This window comes from Sceloporus occidentalis, unplaced genomic scaffold, assembly GCF_023333645.1.
Source record: "Sceloporus occidentalis isolate IW3139 unplaced genomic scaffold, rSceOcc1.0.p SCAF_155, whole genome shotgun sequence".
In the NCBI taxonomy this organism is placed as follows: Eukaryota; Metazoa; Chordata; class Lepidosauria; order Squamata; family Phrynosomatidae; genus Sceloporus; species Sceloporus occidentalis.
This window is the reverse complement of record NW_028317135.1, coordinates 442641-467912: the sequence shown is the minus strand read 5'-3', so window position 1 is coordinate 467912 and position 25272 is coordinate 442641. Positions and strand designations below refer to the sequence as shown.

The 25272-nt window shown below is 46.8% G+C and overlaps 3 protein-coding genes across 3 annotated transcripts; all 3 read right to left on the bottom strand.

The window, feature by feature from the left end:
• Positions 1–250: 250 nt before the first annotated feature.
• On the bottom strand, positions 251–4532 carry LOC149280445 (acyl-coenzyme A thioesterase THEM4-like). The gene is made up of 7 exons (XM_089500456.1): positions 4436–4532; positions 2209–2315; positions 1956–2124; positions 1371–1518; positions 1133–1243; positions 623–747; positions 251–333 (listed from the first exon to the last, which is right to left on the bottom strand). The coding sequence occupies exons 1-7, from the start codon at positions 4530–4532 to the stop codon at positions 251–253; spliced, it is 840 nt and encodes a 279-aa protein (XP_089356582.1).
• Positions 4533–10156: 5624 nt separating this feature from the next.
• Positions 10157–11242, bottom strand: LOC149280444 (protein S100-A10-like). The gene is made up of 2 exons (XM_089500519.1): positions 11105–11242; positions 10157–10309 (listed from the first exon to the last, which is right to left on the bottom strand). Exons 1-2 carry the CDS (start codon positions 11240–11242, stop codon positions 10157–10159), a joined length of 291 nt encoding a protein of 96 aa, XP_089356645.1.
• Positions 11243–16282: 5040 nt separating this feature from the next.
• On the bottom strand, positions 16283–21387 carry LOC149280443 (uncharacterized). The gene is made up of 8 exons (XM_089500455.1): positions 21341–21387; positions 19955–20026; positions 19183–19268; positions 18729–18835; positions 18081–18239; positions 17527–17691; positions 17201–17359; positions 16283–16447 (listed from the first exon to the last, which is right to left on the bottom strand). Exons 1-8 carry the CDS (start codon positions 21385–21387, stop codon positions 16283–16285), a joined length of 960 nt encoding a protein of 319 aa, XP_089356581.1.
• Between the last annotated feature and the right edge of the window lie 3885 nt (positions 21388–25272).

The following is a 25272-nucleotide window of genomic DNA, read 5'->3' as shown; positions in this document are numbered from 1 at the left end:
AAAGAGCTTTTATTGAGTTCTGGATGAGGCTGTGTGGCTGTCCTGTTCCCCAGAATAGGCGGCTCCCAGCTGCTGCTAACAGTTACTGGTAAATACTGGTTTTCATTGCAATGAGGGTCCAGCTATTCAAGGAGAAACATCTAATCGATCTTCTGTTACCGACGTCTGGATACGAGTCCTTCGGTCCTGGGACTGTCCTTTTAGCGGTATCGACTTGCTATCTAGAAATGAAAGGTATCTGCATATCCTCTTATCCTGCACTCTCCTGCTCAGGGCTGGGGTACTTGACCATTTCCCGTCCCAGCACCGTCTGAGCATTACTCAAGAGCCCACCTTAACGAATAGAACTAAGAAAGAAAAAACAAGACACAGCAAAACAAAAAGGTTAGCCGAGCAAGAGGGAGGGATGAGAAACAAAAACAAAAAAGGCAGAAAACCACAAAACAAGGAAGCTCAGCTGCAGGGGTCCCTGGCAGGGTCCTGGCTGAGGTACAGCTAGACAACCACCTGTACCTGGCGCCAGCGGCCGCTATCTGTCTGACAGTGACTCAGGTACACCCCAGGCCAGGGATTGTTTAGATTATGTATCCGGCTCTTGTCTGAGAATGATCACCCTGCTCACCGGTTGCCTCTGTATGCAGCACCTCGTCATCGTGACTCCGGATGTGACAGCTGCAGAACACCTTCCGACCCTCCACGTTCTCCACCTTGCTGTCCACGATCACCGTGTGGCCCAGGGGGATGGGGCTGAAGAAAGAAGTGGTCACTACAGAGATGGGATATATGTCTAGGGGTGATGTGAATGAATGCTACACACAGAGCAAAAAGCCAGAAATTTATGATGTAGCCCTGTAAGAGTTTTTCAATCTGTGCTGTGATATTAATTAATTCAAGAACCAATCATAGGAGGGTTTGAGCACCGCTTATTAGTGGCCGCCAAGGGCTTGGACCCAACATTTGTATTAATAGTTAACGTTGGAATGTAAGAATATGAGGCTGGCCATACAGCCCCCAAAAAGGACGACGCTTACAATCTATTAGTGGCTGAAATGTAACTGTCCATGGGGGGGGTCTGCCTGTCAGGCGAATGGTAAATTGGTGCCTTATTTGCCCTTCCCTGCGGCAGACCTACTTGCGATAGTCAATGTTCAGGTTGGCCGTCATGACTGTGCCGCAGCCATACACAGCTCCTGCTCCGGCCGTGCTGTCAATGATTGTGGCGATGCAGCCTCCATGAGTAAACCTGCACACAGGAGAGGGAATTAATATATATATATATATTACGCACAATATTCTATTAAGTATTTTTTATACCTCAATACATCTCGACTGACTAAGTTACCTGCACCCTCATTTTACTAATCTCTTACCCCGGGGGTCCCTCCAGGTAGTGTCCAGGCTGGAAGAGACAGACCATCCTTTTCTCTGCCTTGTTATAAAACATACTGTATTCAAAGCCAACCCCGTCCTGGTCAGTGTTCCTAGTGAAGAGACGATTCTCCCTCCCTGCGTTCACATCTCCTGTGTACGGAAAAAAAGTCAGGGGCAGTATCCATGCGTAGTGATGTTCCAAGTGCCTGTGTCGTGGGGCGTGGGCAGTTTATCCATGAAGGGATTTAAACAGTTAATCCATAATCACCCATGCCAACCGCAGGCTTTCAGAGGGGACAATCTGGCCCACAACTGCAGGGCAGGAAGGCAGTTTACCCATCGAGTAAGCATTTGTAGCTCAGAACATGCTTTTCTGGAACAATAAAGTTTAGTGTAAGTAACACGAACAAGCGTGTGGATTTAATCCCGCAGACAGCCAGTATCTTCATACTAATCCTGTAATCCATAGCTATCTATAGGTATCTTCCCATGCCTGCCCAGGCTGGATTCGTAGCGCAGCTGCATTTAAACAAAGTGCCCCTTTCTGCACCTGGCAGGGGTAAAAAAACATATTTCTGCCCGACACTTACCTTCCATGTGGTGAACGGTCGTGTTATAGGAGGGAATCCTCCTCCACTCCCCGTTCTTACTCAGCTCCTCGAACTTGTTAAATAAATCCAGCAGCTTCTGGCTCCAGGTAGCGTTAGGTAAACCGAAATCCCTGAGTCCCTCAACAGGACACGGACAGGTGATCTGGGGAGGAAAAAAAAAAAAGATATAAAGGGATCGGCCCCCGATTTTAGAAAGAAAGGCTCTTCAGACACAGGTGGAGCTCACCGAGAAGTGGCAGGGAATGGAGCTGGCATTTGGGAGGTGTGTGCGGGGGTGACAGATGGCAGTGCCCCCACGGATCAGCCTGGCACAGCTTCTAAGCATGATGACACCTTTAGGGATAGAACACAGACAGTTAGTCTGGGCACACACGCGTGTATACAGTGACAGGCTAGATCAACAAACGGTCACATGAATCGGTGCAAAGTGCTGCCCACACAGACATAGGCGGGCGCGCATGCGTGCACTCACCCCCCCCCATTATTATTAGCCATTTTTAGTGTGCGTTTTACCGGCTCTAAACGTTGAAATGTGCTTGTATCACCATAGCAACCACACAGAGCGGTCCAATCAACAGTAGCTGTTTCTGGGTTGCTATGGTGATAAGGCCACTTTAAAAGTGGTATCTTTATATACATAACCCCATACATGCCAAGCCAGTGTGTAACATGAACTAGAATGTTACCCTCTTAATCACCTTCTACTGCCCCCACTTTCCCATTTCGACTCCTTGCCTTATCCCCATGCAACCCCCATTACCCCCTTCTTGCCCCCTGCCCACTTCTTCCTCTTGTCCACTTCTTGCCCCTACCTGCCCCAGCCCTCTTATACCCTTCCTCTCGTCCCCTTTCTGCCCCTGCTTTCACCTCTCTTGCCCCCTTCTTGCCCTTGCTTTCTCCTCCCTCTTTTCCCCTTCCTGCCCCTGCCCTCTCACCTGCCTTGTTTCTGCAAGGTCTCAGCAGCACATTGATGTGAAACCTGACCGGCGTTACGTCATCACGCAGCGCCCGCGTCGCCTGACAGGCGGCTGCTGTGTTTAACCGGGCAACGAGACGTGCGCGCGACAGGACGGGTGTTTGCTGTGTGCTACCCCAGCGTTACTGCCTCTTACGGGGTATTAAAGCAGCAGGTATACAAATATCTCATATACTCGGTAATATACAGGGGTAATAATACCACACATTCGAGTAATACCCCCTGTAAATGCCAATGCTGGTGTATTAAACCACCCAGGTGTAATAATGCAACATATTCCTGTAATACCACGTGTAAATGCCACTGCTGGGGCAATAATACCACACATTCCCAATAATACCCCGTGTAAATGCCACTGCTGGTACATAAACCACCCAGGTGTAATAATGCCACATATTCTTGTAATACCATGTGTAAATGCCACTGCTGGGGTAATAAATCACCCAGGTGTAATAATGCCACACATTCCAGTAATACCCAGTGTAAATGCCAATGCTGGAACATAAACTACCCAGGTGTAACAATGCAACATATTCCTGTAATACCATGTATAAATGCCACTGCTGGGGCAATAATACCACACATTCCAGTAATACCCAGTGTAACTGCCACTGCTGGGAGACAGCACCAGCCTGGTACACCACCCATCCCTGTGTTACCTCTGCCATGATATCCCCTTTATGCCCCATCCTGTGATATTACACCCCCAGGCTAATGTGCCCCTTGTATGAAACCTATCCTTGGCCACTGGTGGGTACTGACGGGGAGACACTGCACTTGATGCCAGCCGTGGCCCAGAGGTGGATACTGATGGGCAGACACTGCACTGGATGCCAGCTTTGCCCAGAGGTGGATACTGATGGGCAGACACTGCACTGAATGCCAGCGGTGCCCAGTGGTTGATACTGACAGGCAGACACTGCACTGAATGCCAGCCGTGCCCAGTGGTGGATAATGATGATGGGCAGACACTGCACTGAATGCCAGCCGTGCCCAGTGGTGGATAATGATGATGGGCAGACACTGCACTGAATGCCAGCTGTGCCTAGTGGTGGATACTGATGGGCACACAGTGCTGCCAGGTATGTGTGTCTTGTTTTTTTTTATCAATGCTCAATGTCTTCCTTCCGATTATGATGAATGAAAATTGTGGGGCCACATTAAAGCCCATATGATGCTGCAGGACATACATCTCATAAGTGTCACCTTCTTACTTGCTTTGTAGTTTCTTCAAAACACCAATTGGAAGTACTGTGATAATTATCATATCTTAGGCATTCACACAAAGGAAACAGCCCCAGCCCCCCTTTAGGACTGGACTCAGGGAGTTCTCCCAGTGTCTCCCATCGGTTTATGGTCCTTGCATAACAGACTGAAAGCAGCCCATTGGCTGCCAACTCAGGCCCGACGCGTTTCACAAAGGTCGATGCTCCTTTGCAGGATCCACACTTAAGCCTGCAGAAACTTTGCCAAGTACCCTGACCCAAGATGGCAGCTGGTGTGCATGGGGTATGCTTGAGGTACAGCTCTTTGTAGCTTGATTTCATGACGCTGTATCTTGGAGTCTGTGGCATGTTGGATGGTAGCATTTCTACCCTTTTACCAGCAGGGGGTGCATTTTTCTGCAGCTGAATTCACAAAAGCTCTCTGACACTCCCTGAAGGGGATTCCCAGGGACTGTGTTCATATTTATGTGACTGTTAATTACATATAAATATTAATACGGGGCTAGCTTACTCCAAAATGTACGGCATATTAACACATTTGGATTTATACAGCAGCATAGGAGCACAATGACTAGTACAAAATCCTATATCTTACACACTTTAATAAACCTATACAACCGTGGACCAAAAATAAAAAAAGGCAATAAATATTATAAGAAAGCTACCTTATGTGTGTGCGAATTGGAGCAGCAATCTTAACTCCCTCTCCTTTGTTGGAACTTCTGTAGCCTTAAAGTAGCATAGTTAGAGGAACAGCAACAAGATTAGGAGCGGGAAGGAGTTATCAGATTTACCGCCAACAGCCACTAAGCCCAGATCTATCCACGTAAAATGTAGCCAGCCATGCCCAATGGTAGATACTCATGGGCACCGTGCCCAGGTCTACCCAGGTAAAAAGGATGCCAACTGTTAACCAAACATTAACAGGAGTCACACAGATGACGTAGATAACATTATTACCTGCGTAGAGATCAGGATTAGAGGAGAAACCCCCAAGATTGTGTCTTGTTTTGTACCCCAGTGTAATTATCACTGCCCCAGAGCTCCCCCTCCAGGCTGTCATGTGTGTATGCAGCCTGATCCCGACCTCAGTCTGTGACTCACATATTATACGAGCTAAAGCCTTGTTAGGCTTACTTAAGAAGGTGGAGATAAGATTAGAGCTGAGCACCCAAATAAAATGAACAAGTCTATGTTAGTCACACACACAATGTGGCTCTGTGTTATACTGGGAGGGGTATGCAGCATTGTTTCTGCCGTACAGTACTTAATAAGACTTTAGTGTAAACGTGTCAGAAGGGTTCTCTGTACCTAATGTATCGGTTTGTCTTAGGCTATAAGCATTGTTTCCTCAGACCTATCGAACGTATGGACTGTAACGCGCCGCCATAGAAATACAAGATAATGATGATAATCATAATACAAGGCTTCCTGATCAGGGCAACAAATCGAAGGGAATGCCATCTCTAAGGGGTAGCTGTGGGTTCAAGATGTTTGCTGTAAATATAAATGAGCCCTACTTGTTTTTATGTTTTCGGCACGCTCCCTGCCTTTGGGTAGCAACAGAAAATACCATTTCCCCAGCAGCCAAACACTGCAGGTCATTGTGTTGCTGCCTGCCGGGGGGGACTCGGGCTGGGAGCCTGTGGGGCCTTCGGGATATAAGAGGGATATCACAAAATGTGATAGCGAGATGACTGGGTCAGAGCATCTCCAAAACTGTGGGGTGTCCCTGGCGACAGGGTCATGGGCGGCCGAGGCTCACTGATGCACGAGGGGGAGAAGGCCGGCCCGTGTGGACGAGCTGCTGTAGCAACTGCTGAAAAAGTTACTGGTGGTTCTGATAGATAGGTGTCAGAACACACAGAGCATCGCAGTTTATTGCGTATGGGGCTGCGTGCCCATTCTGACCCCCGTCCACTGCCGAAAGCACCAACAATGGGCACATGAGCAGAAGAACTGGACCACGGAACGATGGAAGAAGGTGGCCGTTCTGATGAATCACGTTTTCTTTTACACCTGCATCACGTGGATGGTCGGGTGCGTAGCTTACCTGGAGAACACGCGGCACACGGACGCATACATGGAGGCCGTACCTCGCAACTAACAGGACTACAGAGGTCTACTGGAGTCCATGCCTCTACGGGGCAAAAGGGAGACCTACACAATATTAGTCAGGTCCTTACTGAATTTTGTAAGTTTAGCGTTACTTTCTACTCCATTCCATCTGTTGTCCTGCCCCCCCTGTGCATGTTTTCCCCATTGTGATATTGCTGAATCCCCCGTCTCTTCTTGTACTTTTCCATATCCCGAGCAGCATTAACGTGGAATAAGCTGACACTCCCTGCTCACTCGCCCTCCGCAGTGCAGAGACACCACCCTCAGCCTCACTCCCCCCCCTTCCTTCTGGCCGGATGCCTACCGACAGCATGACTTCACTGCTGCTTCTCTATGCCATCAGCCAAAGCACTGGGCAGGCGGCAGACCCCGATCCCTACACCAAGGATCATCCCACGGGCAGCCAGCAGTGATCCACATGTGCAAACAATCTGATCTTCATTAGAACAATGAAAAAGAGACTGGGAGCCAAAGGCCCCGCCAGAGAATGCCTGACCCGCTAGTTATCGAATTAGTACTTTTATGTGGTCGATTATTATTTTTAGTAGATATGCTGCAACAAAATTATTAATTAGAATAATTATTGGACAGTACCAGACCAGGGTCTCCCATCATACATCTAGACTGTAAGCTCCTTGGGGCAGAGTCTGTCATCATACCACTAGATTGTAAGCTTCTTAGTACAGGGTGTTACCGCAGCAGTTTTAAGAGGATATCCCCAAATACCGATCTGTGTCATTTCCCTGTGATTCACACCACTCTTTCCACACCACGTACAGCTGCAGTTACAGTCACTCATTACTATGGCGACTCAAACTATTTTGTCCAAACACTCCAAGCAGGGCTGGGCTGTATCTCTAGCCAGAGTGGAGATTTTTTTTCCAAAGAAAACAGACATTCCTGGTGCAGATGCCGGTGAGATGCTGCACTCAGCGAGCCTCTGCTTCATTGTTTCAAAACAACGAGTTCTCACAGTGTCACGATCGGGTCCACCCTTGTTTTCTGTTATTTGGTTCTGCTACGCTTTCTTTCCTGAAAGTTGGGGTACTGTAAGAGCTGCACAGACCTGCCCCTGAGTAACAGGGACATTTCACCCCCTTCCGGGGAGTTCAGTTAATGGGGATTAAGGGGTAAATGGTATGCAGGTTGCACCCACCAAAGCGGAGGTGGAATGGTTCTTCTGTGATGGACTTCCATGGACAGACGTCTTCCACACACACTCCGTATCCCCTGTACGTTCTTTGTGTCAAGCTCAGGGTAAATATTTGGCTTCCTATTATTGTAGGGCAGCTTATAATGCCTTGTGCGAGTCACACAGTGACCTGCACCCTGTGTATTTAGCTAATCACCATGTAACGGCATCAGTTGATAGCGCTGGGAATACTTGGGTAAATTCACAGGCTTCCCATGCAAGCACCCCAGAAAGTTATATCCCACTAATTTGCGTAAGGGCTGCGATTTGGGGTGAGAAATCTTTCCTTTAACTGAAAATGCAGCTTCCGTATGTACCCCATCACATGCAACATCTGGTAGCCCTCTGATAATTCCACTTATTGAGGCCTAACTGCTAGGGAGTGCCTGCCCCGTGCCCTTTACATATAGTGTCTGCCGGCTGACAGCTTTTGTTATGAAAGGGTGTTCCTTCCATACAAATAAATGCTTGTCAGACCTGTGGCAGATCACAGTCATCCAGCTGCATTCTCAACAACATATCTTTATCGTGTCGCAATTTCTTACCCACAGTGTAAGAAACCAGCCCTGTCTGCGCGGAGCTACATTGTTGGCAGTGAAACGAACGCATTTTATTCCAGGAATTTCAGCCGGTGAGGGGGTCTCTCCCGTTTCCAGCAGTTTCCGGGTGCTGCTCGGTCAGAGCTCCTGAGATTTCCGAGAGCCCAAATCCTGACGGGGCAGGTGTGGGATTTAAGTCACCTGAGTAAGAACTGATATAGAATTCGGGGCAAATAAAATCAACACTCCCAATGGCTTTGAAGAGTTCAGACGTGGACTTGTCTTACAGAAACCCATTAATTCAGAGCTCCAACTTTCATGTGTCTTACAGAAACCCACTAATTCAGAGCTCCGACGTTCATGTGTCTTACGGAAAGCCACTAATAAAGAGCTCTGGCGTGGACGTGTCTTACAGAAACCCACTAATAAAGAGCTCCGATGTGGACATGTCTCACAGAAACCCACTAATAAAGAGCTCCGTCGTGGACGTGTCTCACAGAAACCCACTAATAAAGAGCTCCGTCGTGGACGTGTCTTACAGAAACCCACTAATAAAGAGCTCCGGCATGGACGTGTCTCACGGAAACCCACTAATAAAGAGCTCCGGGGTGGACGTGTCTCACGAAAACCCACTAATAAAGAGCTCCGGCGTGGACATGTCTCACGGAAACCCACTAATAAAGAGCTCCGTCGTGGACGTGTCTCACGGAAACCCACTAATAAAGAGCTCTGGCGTGGACGTGTCTCACGGAAACCCACTAATAAAGAGCTCCGGCGTGGACATGTCTCACGGAAACCCACTAATAAAGAGCTCTGGCGTGGACGTGTCTTACGGAAACCCACTAATAAAGAGCTCCGGCGTGGACATGTCTCACAGAAACCCACTAATAAAGAGCTCCGTCGTGGACGTGTCTCACAGAAACCCACTAATAAAGAGCTCCGTCGTGGACGTGTCTTACAGAAACCCACTAATAAAGAGCTCCGGCATGGACGTGTCTCACGGAAACCCACTAATAAAGAGCTCCGGGGTGGACGTGTCTCACGGAAACCCACTAATAAAGAGCTCCGGTGTGGACGTGTCTCACGGAAACCCACTAATAAAGAGCTCCGGCGTGGACGTGTCTCACAGAAACCCACTAATAAAGAGCTCCGTCATGGACGTGTCTCACAGAAACCCACTAATAAAGAGCTCCGGGGTGGACGTGTCTCACAGAAACCCACTAATAAAGAGCTCCGGCGTGGACGTGTCTCACGGAAACCCACTAATAAAGAGCTCCGGGGTGGACGTGTCTCACAGAAACCCACTAATAAAGAGCTCCGGGGTGGACGTGTCTCACAGAAACCCACTAATAAAGAGCTCCGGCGTGGAAGTGTCTCACGGAAACCCACTAGTAAAGAGCTCCGGGGTGGATGTGTCTCACGGAAACCCACTAGTAAAGAGCTCCGGGGTGGACGTGTCTCACGGAAACCCACTAGTAAAGCGCTCCGGGGTGGACGTGTCTCACGGAAACCCACTAATAAAGAGCTCCGGCGTGGACGTGTCTCACAGAAACCCACTAATAAAGAGCTCCGGGGTGGACGTGTCTTGTGTAAATTTAGTAATCAGGCTGTTCTTAAACCTCTTGGTTCTGTGAGGTGAAGAAATCACAGAACCTTTAATTGTGTCATTTTTACCAAGACAACAAATTATCACCATGACTCTAGGATCTGAATACTGTGATAAACGTTGTTCAGAAACTGTTACGTTTTAATACGCAGGAAATTGGAATCTGAAGCGGCACTTTTAACATTAATTGCACATTAAAGTAATGTTATGGACTGTCGGAATAAGGGTTAACAGTAAAAATAATTGTTGATAGTAGGAAGACAGATTTTACAAGCTCTGTACTGCTGGGTTCCGATTTAACGCCCGTGTCGTCACTTATTATGAATGTTTTGGATCTAAGATGGATTGTATCTGGTGTGTTAATGAGGAGGACATAATAAAGAGGACTCAATATACAAAAAAGAAGAGGGATTTATTCTGGGCATGTGCGGGAGGATGGACTGAACGAAAGCTAAGCAGATGGTGGGAATGTGTCCCAGCAGGTTGACTATGACTGCAATACCACATCCACGGTCCTTCACTTTCTCTTCATGTGTCTGGTGTAATAGTCATTACAAGCAATGGTGAGGCCGGCAATCAGAGAGAAGTAGCTGTGGAAGTTCACGCGTCCGTCGCGACATTGGTCAAGGTCCTTCATGATTTTGTCCACAGCCAGGGGGTCGTTCTGGTTCTGAAAGAAAAGACACTGGTTGGCACATGGAGAAGGGGAAAGAATTGTACGCTTCGAGACCGAGGAGCTTCAAGAGTGAGAATATATAACTATTAAGGGACATAAGTAAGCCAAGTGTACTATGGCCACGATGGATTCCTGAAGACCATGACTGGGTGGCAGGATGATTTGAAGACATGTATAAGGCATTCAGAATGGAACTAAAGAGATCCAATATGGCTTCATATAACTTATCTATAGGATCTCTTTCTTATTAACCCCCACTTCCTTTCCGTGCCATCCCTGCTGGTCGCACCAGCCCTGTATCATACTATACAATCTAAAGCCCACTATGTTCCTTGTGGTTACTTTCTTGCCTTGCAGATTCCTGCCCTTTGTCTCTACTTCTGTCTTCTACACCCAGGGAAGGTGTGGGATTATACACGCTGGGTAACATGATGGGGCCCGCAGGTAAGGCAAGTTATTCCTTATCTGCAGAGCAGTTTGGCAGGAGGGTGACTGGGGATCTGTGTTTATCAGAAGGATGGGGCTGCCTAACCTTCCCATAGGGACTTGTTGTAGCACGCAAGCGAAGAGAGGACAATGCTGTCTCAAACTCACTGGAAGACAGCTCTCATTACTCAACAGCTCCCATAACCCACAGCAGAACATCATTTGCTTTAGCTGTTAGTCTTCATTTCTACCGTTTTTGGACATGGCTACAGAATATGTCAGAGCTTGAAAGAAATGAATGCTGATAATGCCGCAGAGTTGTGACCTCCCCAGCGTCACAGCCGGGCCGTGTTTCGCACCCACCTTCAGGAAGTCTCCAAACTCCTTCTCCATGAGCTTGTGGAGGTCGTCCTTGGTCATGTAGTTCTTGTCTCCGGCGTATTTATGGAAAGTGAACATCAGGGTCTCCATGGACTGCTCCAGCTCAGAAGGGACCACCATTTTGCAGATATGAACGGGGCGTACTGTGAATCAAAAAACAGGAGGGATTCAATGGAACGGCTGCTTTGGAAGTCATGATCCTCACATAAAGCTTATTTATCAACGTGTGTTTGTTTCACACACTCCACAAAGGACTAAACTCTGATCACGTTCCCCGCAATACCAACCACGACAAGGTTACTCTGTTTCCGTCAAGCCGTCTATCATCGCAACATATATTCTCGCTCGCGGAGGTGCCCCTCTTTTGGCCAATTATAAACTGATATTTATGTAAATATAACACTAACGCAGCGTCGGTAACGTGGTGAGACGGCTTCATTCTGTCTCTGTTCAGCACAAGCCTCTAATTGTAATCTTCGTTTGGTCGATCGATACGCCCTGCTCAGCGCTCAGGTGGGATCACACTGACTCACTTAGCAGGACAGGCTATTAACGGGAAGCTCTCAGCAGCCGGAACGTCTGGCGCAGGCTAATGGGTCATCGATTGTTGATGGAGCGGGTCCTGCAGGCTACACCCAGGATAAAGGATTATTCCTCACACTTATAAGACTAATAGGCCAGCTATGGTGCACTACAATTCCCATCATCCTTTACCTTTCACACTTCATGAGATTCTATAATGCGTGTTGAACACAAGGTCCTCTGTTAATGCTCTCGGCCGCACGCTGACGCTCTGGTTCCGCACCCATAATGTGGTGTGACAGAAACGCCGGGCTGCCATTAAAAGCTGCATGTATGTGTAAATGTTTCCATTTATTCACCCAGCCCCAGCTGTTTGGAGTTTCCTATCTACATCAGACTTACGTCACTGGACTGTACAGAAAGGGGTTTGAACGAAGCGGCCAAAGGCATTTCTTTTTGGTGTCACACGAGGGCTCTGAGCGGCACCCAAAGGTGTCTGCCTCACGCCCATCCCTGTATTCACAACTTCTAGGAGCCGGTAATATGAATATACCAAATATTTATTGTTGCAGATTGCAGAGGACGTGAGTTTATTCCTGAGATGCCTCAGGCAGGGGGCGGCAAGGGAGGAGACGCCATAATCCAACAATGGCGTGTCTATAAAGGAACAGGTTTACGATTTGAACTGAACCCACACCGTTTAAATCTGCGAAATGGTTTTTTTAACGTCTCATTTTGTCTGCCTGACTTTCCAGACCCCTCACTGAAAACTGCACCCCTGTATGGGGTCACGGCTTTGTTTTAAATAAACTATATAATTTAAAGAACATTATAGATATTTATAGGGAATGTATGATAATGGAGTTTTTTCTGTAGCAGGAACACGTGGCCCTTGGCACTCCAGCTTTTGGAGGGCCCACCATCGTGAAAACTGGTGTTCACACAAAAGACGCACAGGATCCCAGACTCGATCATGTGGCTAGTAACGTAAAGGTTTTAATCTTTAGTGCCACAGGTTGGAGGTCAGGGACAGTTGGGGTGTTGGCTGATCTGGGAATGCTCCATGCAGGATTCATTACAAGCATCCCAAGAATTCGGAGCACCGCACCCTGCTCACCGCCAACTGATAAATCAAACACTGCCGAGTCTCTCAGAGAATCCAGCCAGAGGATCACCTAGAGTAATGTGTGAGCAGGTAACCGCCGTGTGCCCGCCTCAAACACCTTAAAACGGCGCTTTAAATCTCAAAATCAGCAAAATAAATAATCCACCGTCACAGGGGGAGACCTGGTGTCTCTATGCCACATGCCCAGCGAGGTTTGAATGAAGCATCTTACCTCTCAGTTACATGTAACACCTGTTTGGCATTTTACTTACCAAACCCCGTTACACATAGCAGTAATACAATGGTGGCTGCCGCAGTCTCCATTAGCCGCATACACAAAGCCTCCATAAGAAAGATTCAGATTTGGGGACATTTGTGAAAAAATTATGTTCTGTTTCTTGTGTCAGAAATGCAGATGGAGAAAGAGTCTCATAATCTGGTTTGAGCCGCCACTCCTTACAGACAAAGGTACCACTACCTGCAAACCAGAGGCATCTAGAGCCCCGACTGCCGCAGACACTCCATCTCATTGTGCACCGTAGCTCCCATCATGCATGGTTATTCACCATCTAATCATGATGGGAGTTGTAGTGGAAAAGACCAGGAGGCTTTTGTTGCCCAGTCCTGCTCTCGGTACGTACTCCTACAACCTATGAACTTATATATATACAATATACTTCATGTAATTATTTTGGTATTTTGTATCTCTATGCCGCATCACCCATCGCATTTCATATCGTTTCTGGGCAGAGCTTTTATCGGCACTTTGTGGTTTTTACAACTCTCCACACTTGTGGCTTTTTCTAGCGAAATCTTTGTGTCGACGGGGTTGCCTGGAAATGCACGGCACAGGCTGCCCCGTTCTGTAGCACTGGGCCAGAGCGATGCAGAAGCTCTGAGGATGCAGCATAGAGAGGGTACTGCCACGGGAGAGGGGCCACAGGGCAAGGGTGTGGCCCCAGATCTGCTCCAACATGGCGGCCTCACTCTGCTGGACCATCGACCCAGGGGTATTAGTCCGTTATTCTGCGTCTGCCACTCCCTTCCCTACACCTCTAATGCAAGTCATTACAACATATTATTACTAATCTAAGTGTAAAATGTAACCTCAGCCGGGGCTGCACCAACCCGCCTCTCACTTCCTGATTTAAGGCTTTATGCTTTTTTATGACAAAAGCCAGCTCGCTTTAACCCTTCCTTGACATAATTTAGAGAAAGGGTTAAAGTCCACTTTGTGGGGCAGAGTTAGTGCAGGAGGTTGGAGGCATGTGGCAGAAAATAACGTGCTTTGCATGAATCTCTTTTTAAAGAGCTTTATACACATCCCAGGCATTCGCTTGTAAGGCTGTCGTCCTTGGCTGCTCCCTAAAGGGCACTTAGTGGGTTAACATGAGTATGGATGGGCCAGAGAGCAGCAGGATTCCAGATCCTGTGTGAGGGAAGGGTGTGCCCTGGCGGAGAGGGATGTAAGGAGGGTATAAACGCGGCACCCTGCCAGCCTGTAACAAGAGCGCCCAACCAAGGGCAACATCTGGCTCAGGGCACTTTCCTCGTGCAGTCTCTGTACACCCCAGCCCCGCAGGACAGTGATATCCCAGTGAACTCACACATGTACCATCCACCACTGCTGCATGCATGCGCAGATCGCACCTGGCATACCAAGCCACAGCCCTGCTGGATTAACCCCCTTTTGTCTGTGTATTGGAGGTAGCCCTCCAGCTGTCATAGATCTACAGCTGATGAGAGTCTTAATTTCCACATGAGCTGGAGAACAGTCACAGCAAATTTACTAGTGGCCCTTCCTGTATTATTCCGGTTGGAGTCATGTTAAAAGTACATTTAAGGTTTAAATGTTCTTGTTGCCCCCCGGTTTACTGTGTGCACCCTGTGGGAGAGGTCCCCATGTAGCTGGCCCCCCTGCATTGTGCCAGGATAGACTCACCTTGCGGAGATGATCAGGGTGTGTTGAAGGCTCCAGGTCCTGTGCTCAGTCAAGTGAGTGCTGGGTTCGCCTGCGTCTGCAGTTTGATGGGTGGGAAGGACTCCCCGTGTGTAGGGCCGCCCCTGAAATCTGAGGCTTCTCTGAGTCACTTCCAGATCCCTGCCAACCTCCCAGCTCCTCTCTCCCACTCCTGGAAGATTCATTTTTTTGTGTCTTTGTTTCAAGGAAGATTTCCCCAGTCCTGGAATTTTTGAAGCCATTTTCCTCCCTTCCACTCCCATGGTATGCCTGAGGCGCAGAGGAATGTATAGGTGTGTGAGCTGTCGCTGCGGGACATGCGACCTGGCAGGGAGCTAAGATGCACCCATGGAGTAGGGTAATAGTGTATGCCCTGAGACATAGTCTGCCGTTATAGTACTAGACAGTCAGCTCCTTGGCATAGAGTCTGACATTATACCACTAGACTGTAAGCTCCTTGGGACAGAGTCTCACGTTATACTGCTAGACTGTAAGCTCCTTGGGACAGAGTCTCACATTATACCACTATATGTCAGGGTCTCGCCTTAAAGGCTGGGCGTCTCAAAGTGTAAATCCCGGACTATTTCCCATGCACCTCTCCCTGGGTACATGCATAGAAGGCACGGGGCAGTCACTTTCAGCCTATTCTCTCCTGTTCCTGTAAATACTTTTAGCCGTCTCAATAACTCTTCTGACCCCTCCTGTACCCGCTCACATGATCTCATGTCAGGAGTTTAGCAGCTTCCTCGTTGGTGTATGTGATCCCATATAAATGTAACTCTTACTTAATTTGCTGAAACCTTTTGGGTGTCACACAGCATGTTTTTCTTTTAAACGATTCAGCGGTCGTTAGTAACTTGCTGGCATGACATAGGTTGTGCCATAAATGGGTTTCACCTAAAGTAATCTGATCTACAAAAGCCTGTGCGGAACACCTACAGAAATAGGAACCGGCCATTTTCCTGACCCCCCCATAACTAACATGCGGACTGTCACACATTAACATGAACACATTTATGCTCACACACTCTAACATATACATACATCCCCCTTCGCCGTTTACCTTCTGTGTAAACAGCCTTCCTTTTCCATCAGGATCATGTAATATGTTAAGTGACCCCGCTGCATTCTCTTCTCTGCAAGTGGAATGGTCTCATTGTGAAGACTTTTGGCCACCCCGCCCCTGGTTCATAACCGTTGGCAGCATGCACCCAACCTACCATTCACTATCTTATTTTTAATAACTGGCAGTACTTGGCTGCTTTGCAAAACAGGTTCTAAAGGCAACTGATTTGAAAACAATTTAAAAAAAATATCTTAGAATAAAAAGTCAAATAATATAGAAGTATGTATTGTAACAAAGTAGTATTTTTTATTGTTCTCCGTTGCACGCCGGTAAACGCTCGGTGACTGGTCCCAAGCCAGCCGTCACAGCTTAAACACAGTCAATGTAACTTTCAGATTGAGCCCACATTCTTTCTCCAGATCCTTGGCTCCGAAACATTTTATTAGAACAAAACAGACAGATTTAGACAGTCGGAATTTGAAATGCAAGACGGCACGGCTGTTGCCCTCAGACCCTCTTGAGATGCTTCAAGAGAGCCTCGTGGCAGGCCACCATCATCCCTCCAATCAGATTCATGAACTCCTGGAAGTTCAGCTCTTTGTCTTGTTTACCATCCACACCTCCGTCCACCGACTCCATGAGCTTACGCACAATATTTGGGTCCTTCTGGTTCTGGAAAGCAAAGCAGACATTTAGGAGGAAAATTCCCTGTACCACAGCCCTTATTAATGAAGAAATGGTCCACAAAGATCCAAACAGACCCAGAGATCCCACACAACTGAAGATCCAATTATGCAAATGAGCCAGGCCAGTGTCATCTTACAGAGGACGGCAGTGAGCCATAGGAGATAAAAAAGGTGCATACATTGTATGCCACCACTGGAATCATTAAGAAACTGACTGAAATGGGCCATAAATCAACATGGTCAGCACCTTCACAAATGACCACTGATTTCTCCATCTCTGGATAGTTAGAGAGGAAAGGCCGACGTGTTTCGAAGCAAACATGGAATCTGAATGATATATCTGTAACAGAGGCAGCCCCAATACCATGTCTTACAGCCTAATGATGAAGGGCAACTAATAAAACAAGGTCCTCTCTCGTGGAAGTGGATAACTGCAGGATGAGAAGCTGGATTCCAGCCCTCCAGATTGTGTTCACAATACCCCACCTAGTGGCAAGATAGTGCCCTGCATACATTAACCTCTTCCATACTTATCTGGACAACCCTTAATCGCTGTGAGCATAAAATCTGTATCCTTGGAATTATCTCAAAGCAACAAGCTAAGGCCACGTTCATTTTATATGACAGACTTGAAAGAAAAGCATTGTATAGAAGGCATACAGCAGCCCAAAATAAAGTATTTTAAACGTTCACACAAGCTACTCTTTTCCAGGCATAAAGAATAGGGAGATATACTTACGTCAGTGAAAGATTTCAGCTCCATTTTCATAAAGGCCTCGAACTCTGTGTAGTTCATTTGATTTTTGTCGCCTTTCTTGCCCGCGTAGTGTTGGAATACCCTAATAATGCTCTCCATGGCAGTTTCCATTTCCGTCGGAGGGATGAGCGGGGTTGGTTGCTGAGGGTTAGAGTAAAATTATACTTTGATGGAAGATAATACACCCCAAGCCCCCAAACCATAACTGGACCTTCACCTTCTGTACAGTGGACCTGTCCCACCATTTAGGGTTTTTAACATGTTCTCGATAGGCCTGCTCAATACAAACACTGGTTGGACTTTAATACCTTTTTAAAAGCAGGAGTCTTGGATAAAGCATCATGACAAGCCACCATCATCCCACCGATGAGATTGAGGAACTCCTGGAAGTCGAGCTGCTTGTCTTGCTTTCCGTCCACACCGCCGTCCACCGAGTTCATCATTTTCTGCACAATATTGGGGTCTTTCTGGTTCTGATAAACAGCAGGTTAATAAAAACCCAGGGATGTCTGCCCAAGGAATCATGAGAGTAAAAAAGCCAGAGGAAGAGCGAGCGATTAACAGGACGGAGACTCCGTGAAGGCGGTGCAGAAGACAGAAGAGAGGAAAGGGCTCATTCCCAACGGGTCGGCAAACTTAGAAAAAGCCTCTGAGATAAGAAGTAGATCTAAAGATTTGAGAGTAAGCAGAAAGACATATTAAACCATGAAAAGATACCCCAGGCCGTCCAGCACTATATTAATGGATGTCAGGAAGCAGCCATTGGTGTCACCACAGCAGAGGTGGTTTAATACGGGTTGATGCAGCTTAGAAATGGGCACTTGTGCCGGGCGGCACTCAAGGAACTCCCACTAGCTCTTACATCTGTGAAGGAGCGAAGCTCTGTCTTCATGAAGCTCTCAAACTCGGTGTAGTCCATGGCACCCTGGCTTCCTTGCTTGCCGGCGTACCGCTGAAATATCGTAATAATCTTCTCCATGGACCGCTCAATCTCTGTGGGAGGTGACTTCCTCATTTCAGCCTGTGTGTGGGAAGTACGGGTTATGGGTCAGATTTTTATGTTACCCTGAACAGCACACGCAGAAGGCTCCTTCACCACTGAAGCCCACCAGGAATGTGGAATGGCCACGGTGGATGGCATGTGCTCTACATTGGCTCGGACATCAATGGAAATAATTTTTATTCCTGGCAGTGTTAATGGCCTTCCAGATACTCTGCCTATACATCATTTATAGTTAATGTGGGGAGATACAGCTATACATTATACAGGACTTCCTAATGCATAGTGAGTTGAGAGAGACCGAATGCTTAACTATAAATAGTTTAGTAAGTACACCCTTATTTCCCTTGGCATCTGTTATCACAAGGAGACCCTGAAACCCTGCCCTACTTTTTGCCCCACTGGTGCTTTCTCAGACCCTGTCCTGTTTGGCTGTGGTTCTAACATGTCTCCTAGCAGCAGCATATCATCATGAAACATACGTGAAACCTTGGCATTCCTGGGGTTTACAGGAGCAAACACGCAGCCACTCGTCCGACTGCAAACATCGGCCAGCAGAAGGAAGAGGACGTTCCCTGGGGGCCGGGACAGGAGGTAGACCTGGGGGTGAACACTCCCTACACAATGGTCACAAAGATGCAAACTACAAAAAAAACAGCAACTCGACGGGCCGAATGGGCCTTATCTGCCAGCAGGTTCTGGGTTTCTATGTAACTATGATGTCATACACAGAAAGACTTACTTCCTGTGTGGTTTATAGCAACCTCTTTTTTTAGGAAGCCACAGGAAGGACGATGCCGCTGAAGATTTCTACCCCAGCCTGCTGAAGCTATATCGGATCTTATCACAGAGTGCATTTTCATCTATGAGTTTACGAGTCTGCGCAGGCTAACCGCCCTGACTGGAGATTAAGCAAAAGCATTTGGGATCCTCCTCATCCCAGCAAAGAGCACAAGACTCATACCCGTCACCTTCATAACGTCTTCCTCTGAGCAAGTTACTCGTGTGGGGCTAAGAAGTCTAATGAAGGTCCGTCCCAAACTCCGTAACCTGGGGAAGATTAAAGGAACCCGACCAAAGCTTCAGCAACTGAACTCTATGAGCTTAACCCTACCAGGGACACAAAACCATACACAACCCATACATCTGGCAGCTAGCTGGTTAATAAACACTGCAATGCATTCTGAATAAAAGAGGAAATGGATTGTTTTTGGTTTTAGGTTTTCATCCTCTGGTCCTGGTTCACTAAGGTGTGCTAGAAGCTATTACTGCTTGGTAACATCTCTGTGTATAGAGAATGAGTCAGAGGAAACCAGTAACAGAGTTGCTAAAATTACTGAGAATGTAAAGCCACAGACATGATGCCAGATGCCTTAACAACAGGGCAGGAGGAGGTCATTGCATTCTGGCCCTTTCTGGCACCAAACGGACCATGCAGAACCCAGTTGTGCAACAAAAGATTACAATGCCAAGCGCTGAACACTAAATAACCCAGATCCATTAATCTGCAAATAGGCAGAGCATAGAGACAGGGCTTTATCTGCCCCCTCCCCAAGTCTGATGCACAATTATAAAGAACACCCTCCTTATGCTTACTGGGGCATGTCTAAGCTAAGTATTGGACACCCCAGGTAAGAAAGATACGCAAGAAGCCTCCCCTCTACCAGTATATCCCAGTCTTGTGAAGTTTAATACAGTGAGATTGAAGCCTGTTCCCAGAGCCGAGCAGCACTTACCATGGTGAGCGAAGACAGAGGCACTCAAGCTGGGTCTGTGCACAGGAGAGCAAGTGGGGGATCTGCGGAGCTCTGAAAAAGAATGAGTTTGAAGAGTTTAGAGCCGCACCCAAGCCGGCCGACAGCCAGCACCCTCCCTAATTTCTGCATTCCTGCCTCCTAGCTACTCGCACAGTAACTGCTTCCACGCTGACACAGTAACCACTGGCCTGTAAGGAAGCGTATCTGCCACCTTATGCTGGGGTATCACCGGGGGCTGCTCCAGGATGGACCACATGTGAAGACAGGCATTCAATACAGCGATAGGAACCCCTCTGCCTCATCACTCATCTTTTTATCGTTACCCGCTGTAAACCCAGCTTAACTGGCATAAAGTATTAAACACTCCGGCCACCTGCCTCTGGGGATTCCAACCTCCCTGATTGAGTCCCCTGTTGTTTTATTATAGCTGGGATATGTCGGCACCAGGTTTACCTGTCTGAGCACAGGTGTAATCTAAACAGAGCCATTGTACCAGAACCTGCTAGCAGATCGTCCCCAGTCTGCCTGTTTTGCTTCTGCAAACCCTAATCGGTCCTTGGTGTCGTCATAGATTCAGGAGCCATATGCCCATGCATGTTTTAATTTCCTCGCTGTATTAGCCTCTTCTGCTTCTGCTGGGAGGTAGTTCCACTTATCTACCACCCTCTCAGTAAAGTAAAACGTATCTCCTATTCTTGAGCAGGGTGTGAGACTGCATTAAGGGAGAATGGGCTGAGTTGGCAAGTTACATTTGAGAAACCGGTTACTGTGTAACTGTTCTATGTGAAAGCTGTCTGTTACAGCCTAATAAATGTTGTTTTTTGCAGTAATCCACGGTTGGCCTTTGTTTTAGCACAGTCGCTAGACTTGTTCTAGGCTGCACAGTTTTTTTTTTACCTCTAAGCCTACAAAATAAACTGCGCAGCTCAGCGCCGGGGGCCAAACACACCTAGTCCAGGACTACAATCTCTTCCTTCACACTAAGGCTGGAAAGCCGGCTGTAGGAGATGAAGTGCCGGCAAAAACACCCTAATGTGATCTGAATATACAGGAGTCAGAGAAAGGTGTGAAATTAGTTCCTCCATCCACTTGTATAAAAATGGTCACCCTCAAGTGGTCTTGGGAACATAGAGACTTCCGAAGGACTCAAATCCAGAAGGATGCCAATGCAGACTCTCCCACAATGCAGGCATTTAATAGTCTTCCAGAAGATCGTATTTAATAGGCTATTTTCTTGGTATTAGATCTGTTCAGTTATAATTGTAGGAGGGCGCACAGGGTTTCCGGTGAATATTTCATTTGCTCGAGTCCAGGATTGGCAAAGTGTCGCATTAGCCCCCTCGCCCTACTCAGTTACTTAATTACCTGTTCAGGTGGCTCAGTACATTTGCAGGGCCCACAGAGACCCACATGGCCGGTTATAGACTGTGGGCTGTTACCCATGCTGGGCGTGAGAGGAATACCCGTTGCCTAGGTGTTCTCCATGACTGAAAGTGAATAAAAGCTCTATTCTTGTAACGTGAATAGTCTCCCCGGGCTGCATTCCTCGGCTGGTGATCTACAAGCCCAAACTTGATCTGTATTTTTGTAAAATGATATTGGAACAAAAGGGGGCGCTACAGGAATAAACATACCCAATCTCCACAAGTTGAGTGTGAAACAGGAGGAAATGTGAAATTTTTTAGGTAAAAATGGGGGGCTGTCTCCTGATCAACATAGTTTTTCAGCTGAAAGGCAGCATACTGTGTTACTGTGCAAAGCTCGGTAAAACATTCGGTTGTATAAATGGATACACTGTTCCCTGTTTATTCCTTTCCTCACCTCTGCCTTTTACAGGCTGTTAACATGTGATGCCCGAAGGGGCTTGTTCTCAGGGGTAAATGTCGCCCCCCCCAGTTGCAGAGCTTAAGACCTGTGCACTGTGAATACATGTGTCAGTACACGGAAACCTGGTGCTAGATTCACCTACCCGTCTGAAATCTAGGTAACAAATTAAAAACATGGCCTCCAACTGCTCAAATGCATGTATGAGCTTAGCGTGTGGATCTCATAATTGCAGCCTGAACGTCTAAATCACCACGTGCCTTATAAGATCAAAGGAAAACTTATCATTGATGCTACATTGTGGTTTTTTTCCACAGCAGAAGCTCATTGCAGCCAGCAGTGTGAGTACTGTGTTTTCTGTCGTTCTTTTCCTGTCATTTTACCCGGCTGTTAAATGAATATATTTATTTTTACTTTTCTAAATATTAAATATACATCAAGTAATATAGTTATAGTCCCAATAATAGCATAATTACATTTTATCTGACAAAAATTGCGATACAATTCCAAATATGTTTGGAGGAGAACAGTGGCGTCTCCAGGTTTCATATTTAGGGTGGGCACATGGGGGGCCAGGGACCAAAGTAGGAGGGCCAATTATAAAACGGTACATATACACTATATATATATATATATATATATATATATATATACACACACACACACGTTAGACGTGCATTTTTACTACATAATATGCACTTATCTCTTTGAAGTAAAGACTGTGATTAAAATATGATTTCAAAATAACAGCTAAAGTGACAGTTATTTTTCATTATTTAATATTAGCCCCTGCTGACAATATATATAACTATTAGACCCTGCTGCAGATATATAGAAATATTAGACCCTGCTGCAGATATATATTAATATTAACCCCTGCTGCGGATATATATTAATATTAGCCCCTGCTGCGGATACATACTTATATTATACCCTGCTGCCGATATACATAGAAATTATACCCTGCTGCCAACATATATTAATATTAACCCCTACTGCCGATATATATTATTAGTCCCTGCAGCCAATATATATAAATATTAGCCCCTGCAGCCAATATTTATTGATAATAGGCCCTGCAGCCGATATATATAAACATTAGTCCCAGCTTCCGATATATATTAATATTAGCCCCTGCAGCCAATATATATTAATATTAGACCCTGCTGCCAATATATTTGCCACACTGACTGCAGATCAGGGGAAGACAGTGAGAGTCAGTGCAGTGTTCCCTCCTTCTGACTGCACCGTGACATTGAGAGGTCCTCTCCCCTGTAATCATCCCCAGAGTCCCTTTGTCCCCTCATTCACTAAACCATAGCGCTCTTTTACTTACACCCTGTAGTTCAGGTATAGATCAAATAAACAACACATGGAAACAGCACATGCAACTGAATGAGATTAAAAAAAAACTTGTATTTGCAGGTATACATAAATAATGTATGGAAACATAGCATTGCAGGTATAAACCAACAGAACACACAAACCCAGCATTGCAGGTATATATCAACTGGAAATCACATGTACACTCAGCACTGAAGGTTTAGATCAAATAATCAACAGCACTCCAGGTATTGATCAACTGAATAAGACATGCAAATCCTATATTTGCAGGTAAACATTAATAATGTATGGAAATATAGCCGATACAGATGAACAGAATGACACAAAACCCAGCTTTGCAGATATAAATCAATTGGAAATTACATATAAACTCTGCATTAAAGGTATAGATAAAACCCCCTAAATTACAGGCATAGATCACTGGTCACACACCCCAAAGCCAACCCTGGTGTCCACACTGCCCACATGGAACCTGACCAGCACCTAAGTTACACATTATGTCAACTTTGTCCCCAAACAGCTGAACGTACGCCGTTTTTGTCCCATAAAGACCTCTCCCTCCCAATCTATCCTATCTACCCCCTCTCCCTCCCAATCTATCCTATCTACCACAACTGCCTCTCTATCTACCACATCTGCCTCCCAATCTATCCTATCTACCCCCTCTCCCTCCCAATCAATCCTAACTATCCCCTCTCCCTCCCAATGTATCCCATCCACCCCCATCTCCCTCCCAATCTACCCCCTCTCCCTCCCAATCTATCCCATCCACCCCCATCTCCCTCCCAATCTACCCCCTCTCCCTCCCAATCTATCCCATCTACCCCCCTCTCCCTCCCAATCTATCCCCTCTCCCTCCCAATCTATCCCATCTACCCCCCTCTCCCTCCCAATCTATCCCATCTACCCCCCTCTCCCTCCCAATCTATCCCATCTACCCCCCTCTCCCTCCCAATCTATCCTTATCTACCCCTTCTCACTTCCTATCTACCTCTTCTGACTCTCTAACCCCCTCCTAACTTTCTAACCCCCCCTTTGAAGTTCACTTACCTTGGGCTTGTCCAGCGGTGAGATCGCGAGGTCTCTGTATCCCTGGTTCTGCCGGCTTCACTGCTGGGCGCCGGATATGACGACATATACCGGCGCTCGGCTTGAAATGCCGGCACTGCGAACCAGGAAGAGGCCTCGCGGTCGCGGAGAAGAGTGAGAGGCGCCGAACGGTTGCTGAGAACTTATTCCTCAGCAACCGCTCGGCGCCTCTCACTCTCTCCTCCGGGTCTATTAAAAAAAAAAAAAAGCCGGCGTTTCAATTGGGGGGGCACACCGGGGGGCACAGCATGATGTAGGGGGGTCCATGGCCCCCTCTGGCCCCCCCCTGCCGACGCCACTGGAGGAGAAGCTGTTTGTATGGAGGTCACTGTGAATGTGGTAATAAATACTTTCTATTTCACTTCTATTTCATCATATAATGTAACATAGGAGTAACATTGTTGCAGTTTTATGCTACAGTCCATATGTTGCCTAAATTCTTAGTGGTAAACTGAGTTTTTGTTTTCTACGCATGGTGTTTAGTTCAGTTCTGCAGTCCTTAGAAGAAGATTTTTATGATGTGGGATGGGCAAAAATGTGTGTTCATTTTGTATTTCATTTTTAAAAGGGTCAGATCTAATGAATGGACAGCTTTAGTCTGGAGTCCATGCGTTTTCCATACCAAGTATCTAGCTGCTATCTCCGGTGGGGAGAATGTGTATATTGAGACCAGGAATAACTCAAAATATTGGCTACACACAGTTAATATTAATTTATCACCTATAATTTGCGTGCATTCCTTTTAGAATCTAGTCAGAAGAAAAACACTGAACAAATGCAGTTATCCAGAATTTTTTTTTATTGCTTTCTAGTAAGTGCTACATAGGGTAGGTGCTGCCCAGGAATACAGCCCTGGGGCAAGAGAGGGAAGAGGGGAAGAGTTGAGGTATTTTTGGAGAGAGAAAAATGAGGGTACAATAATTTGTTCTGTGAGGTATGTCGCTGCCGTGTATCATCCTAGAAGGCTTCCTCATTTTATTGATATTGGTGGGGAATCCATTTTCCAGGCCAAGTATTCCATCCACAAGAATAAGCTGGTA

What these genes read in the sequence shown, in the direction of transcription:
- LOC149280443 (XM_089500455.1), bottom strand. Translation starts at nt 21,387, where the DNA reads ATGTGGGTCTCTGTGGGCCCTGCAAATGTACTGAGCCACCTGAACAG. An exon ending in CTCTGTCTTCGCTCACCATG is followed by an intron (nt 19,269 to 19,954) that starts GTAAGTGCTGCT and finishes AATCTTCCCCAG; the next exon opens with GTTACGGAGTTTGGGACGGA. An exon ending in AGCTTCGCTCCTTCACAGAT is followed by an intron (nt 17,692 to 18,080) that starts GTAAGAGCTAGT and finishes GCTGTTTATCAG; the next exon opens with AACCAGAAAGACCCCAATAT.
- LOC149280445 (XM_089500456.1), bottom strand. Translation starts at nt 4,532, where the DNA reads ATGCCACAGACTCCAAGATACAGCGTCATGAAATCAAGCTACAAAGAG. An exon ending in TACCTGGAGGGACCCCCGGG is followed by an intron (nt 1,244 to 1,370) that starts GTAAGAGATTAG and finishes TCCTGTGTGCAG; the next exon opens with GTTTACTCATGGAGGCTGCA. An exon ending in CTGAACATTGACTATCGCAA is followed by an intron (nt 748 to 1,132) that starts GTAGGTCTGCCG and finishes TTCTTTCTTCAG; the next exon opens with CCCCATCCCCCTGGGCCACA.
- LOC149280444 (XM_089500519.1), bottom strand. Translation starts at nt 11,242, where the DNA reads ATGGTGGTCCCTTCTGAGCTGGAGCAGTCCATGGAGACCCTGATGTTC. An exon ending in AGTTTGGAGACTTCCTGAAG is followed by an intron (nt 10,310 to 11,104) that starts GTGGGTGCGAAA and finishes CTTTTCTTTCAG; the next exon opens with AACCAGAACGACCCCCTGGC.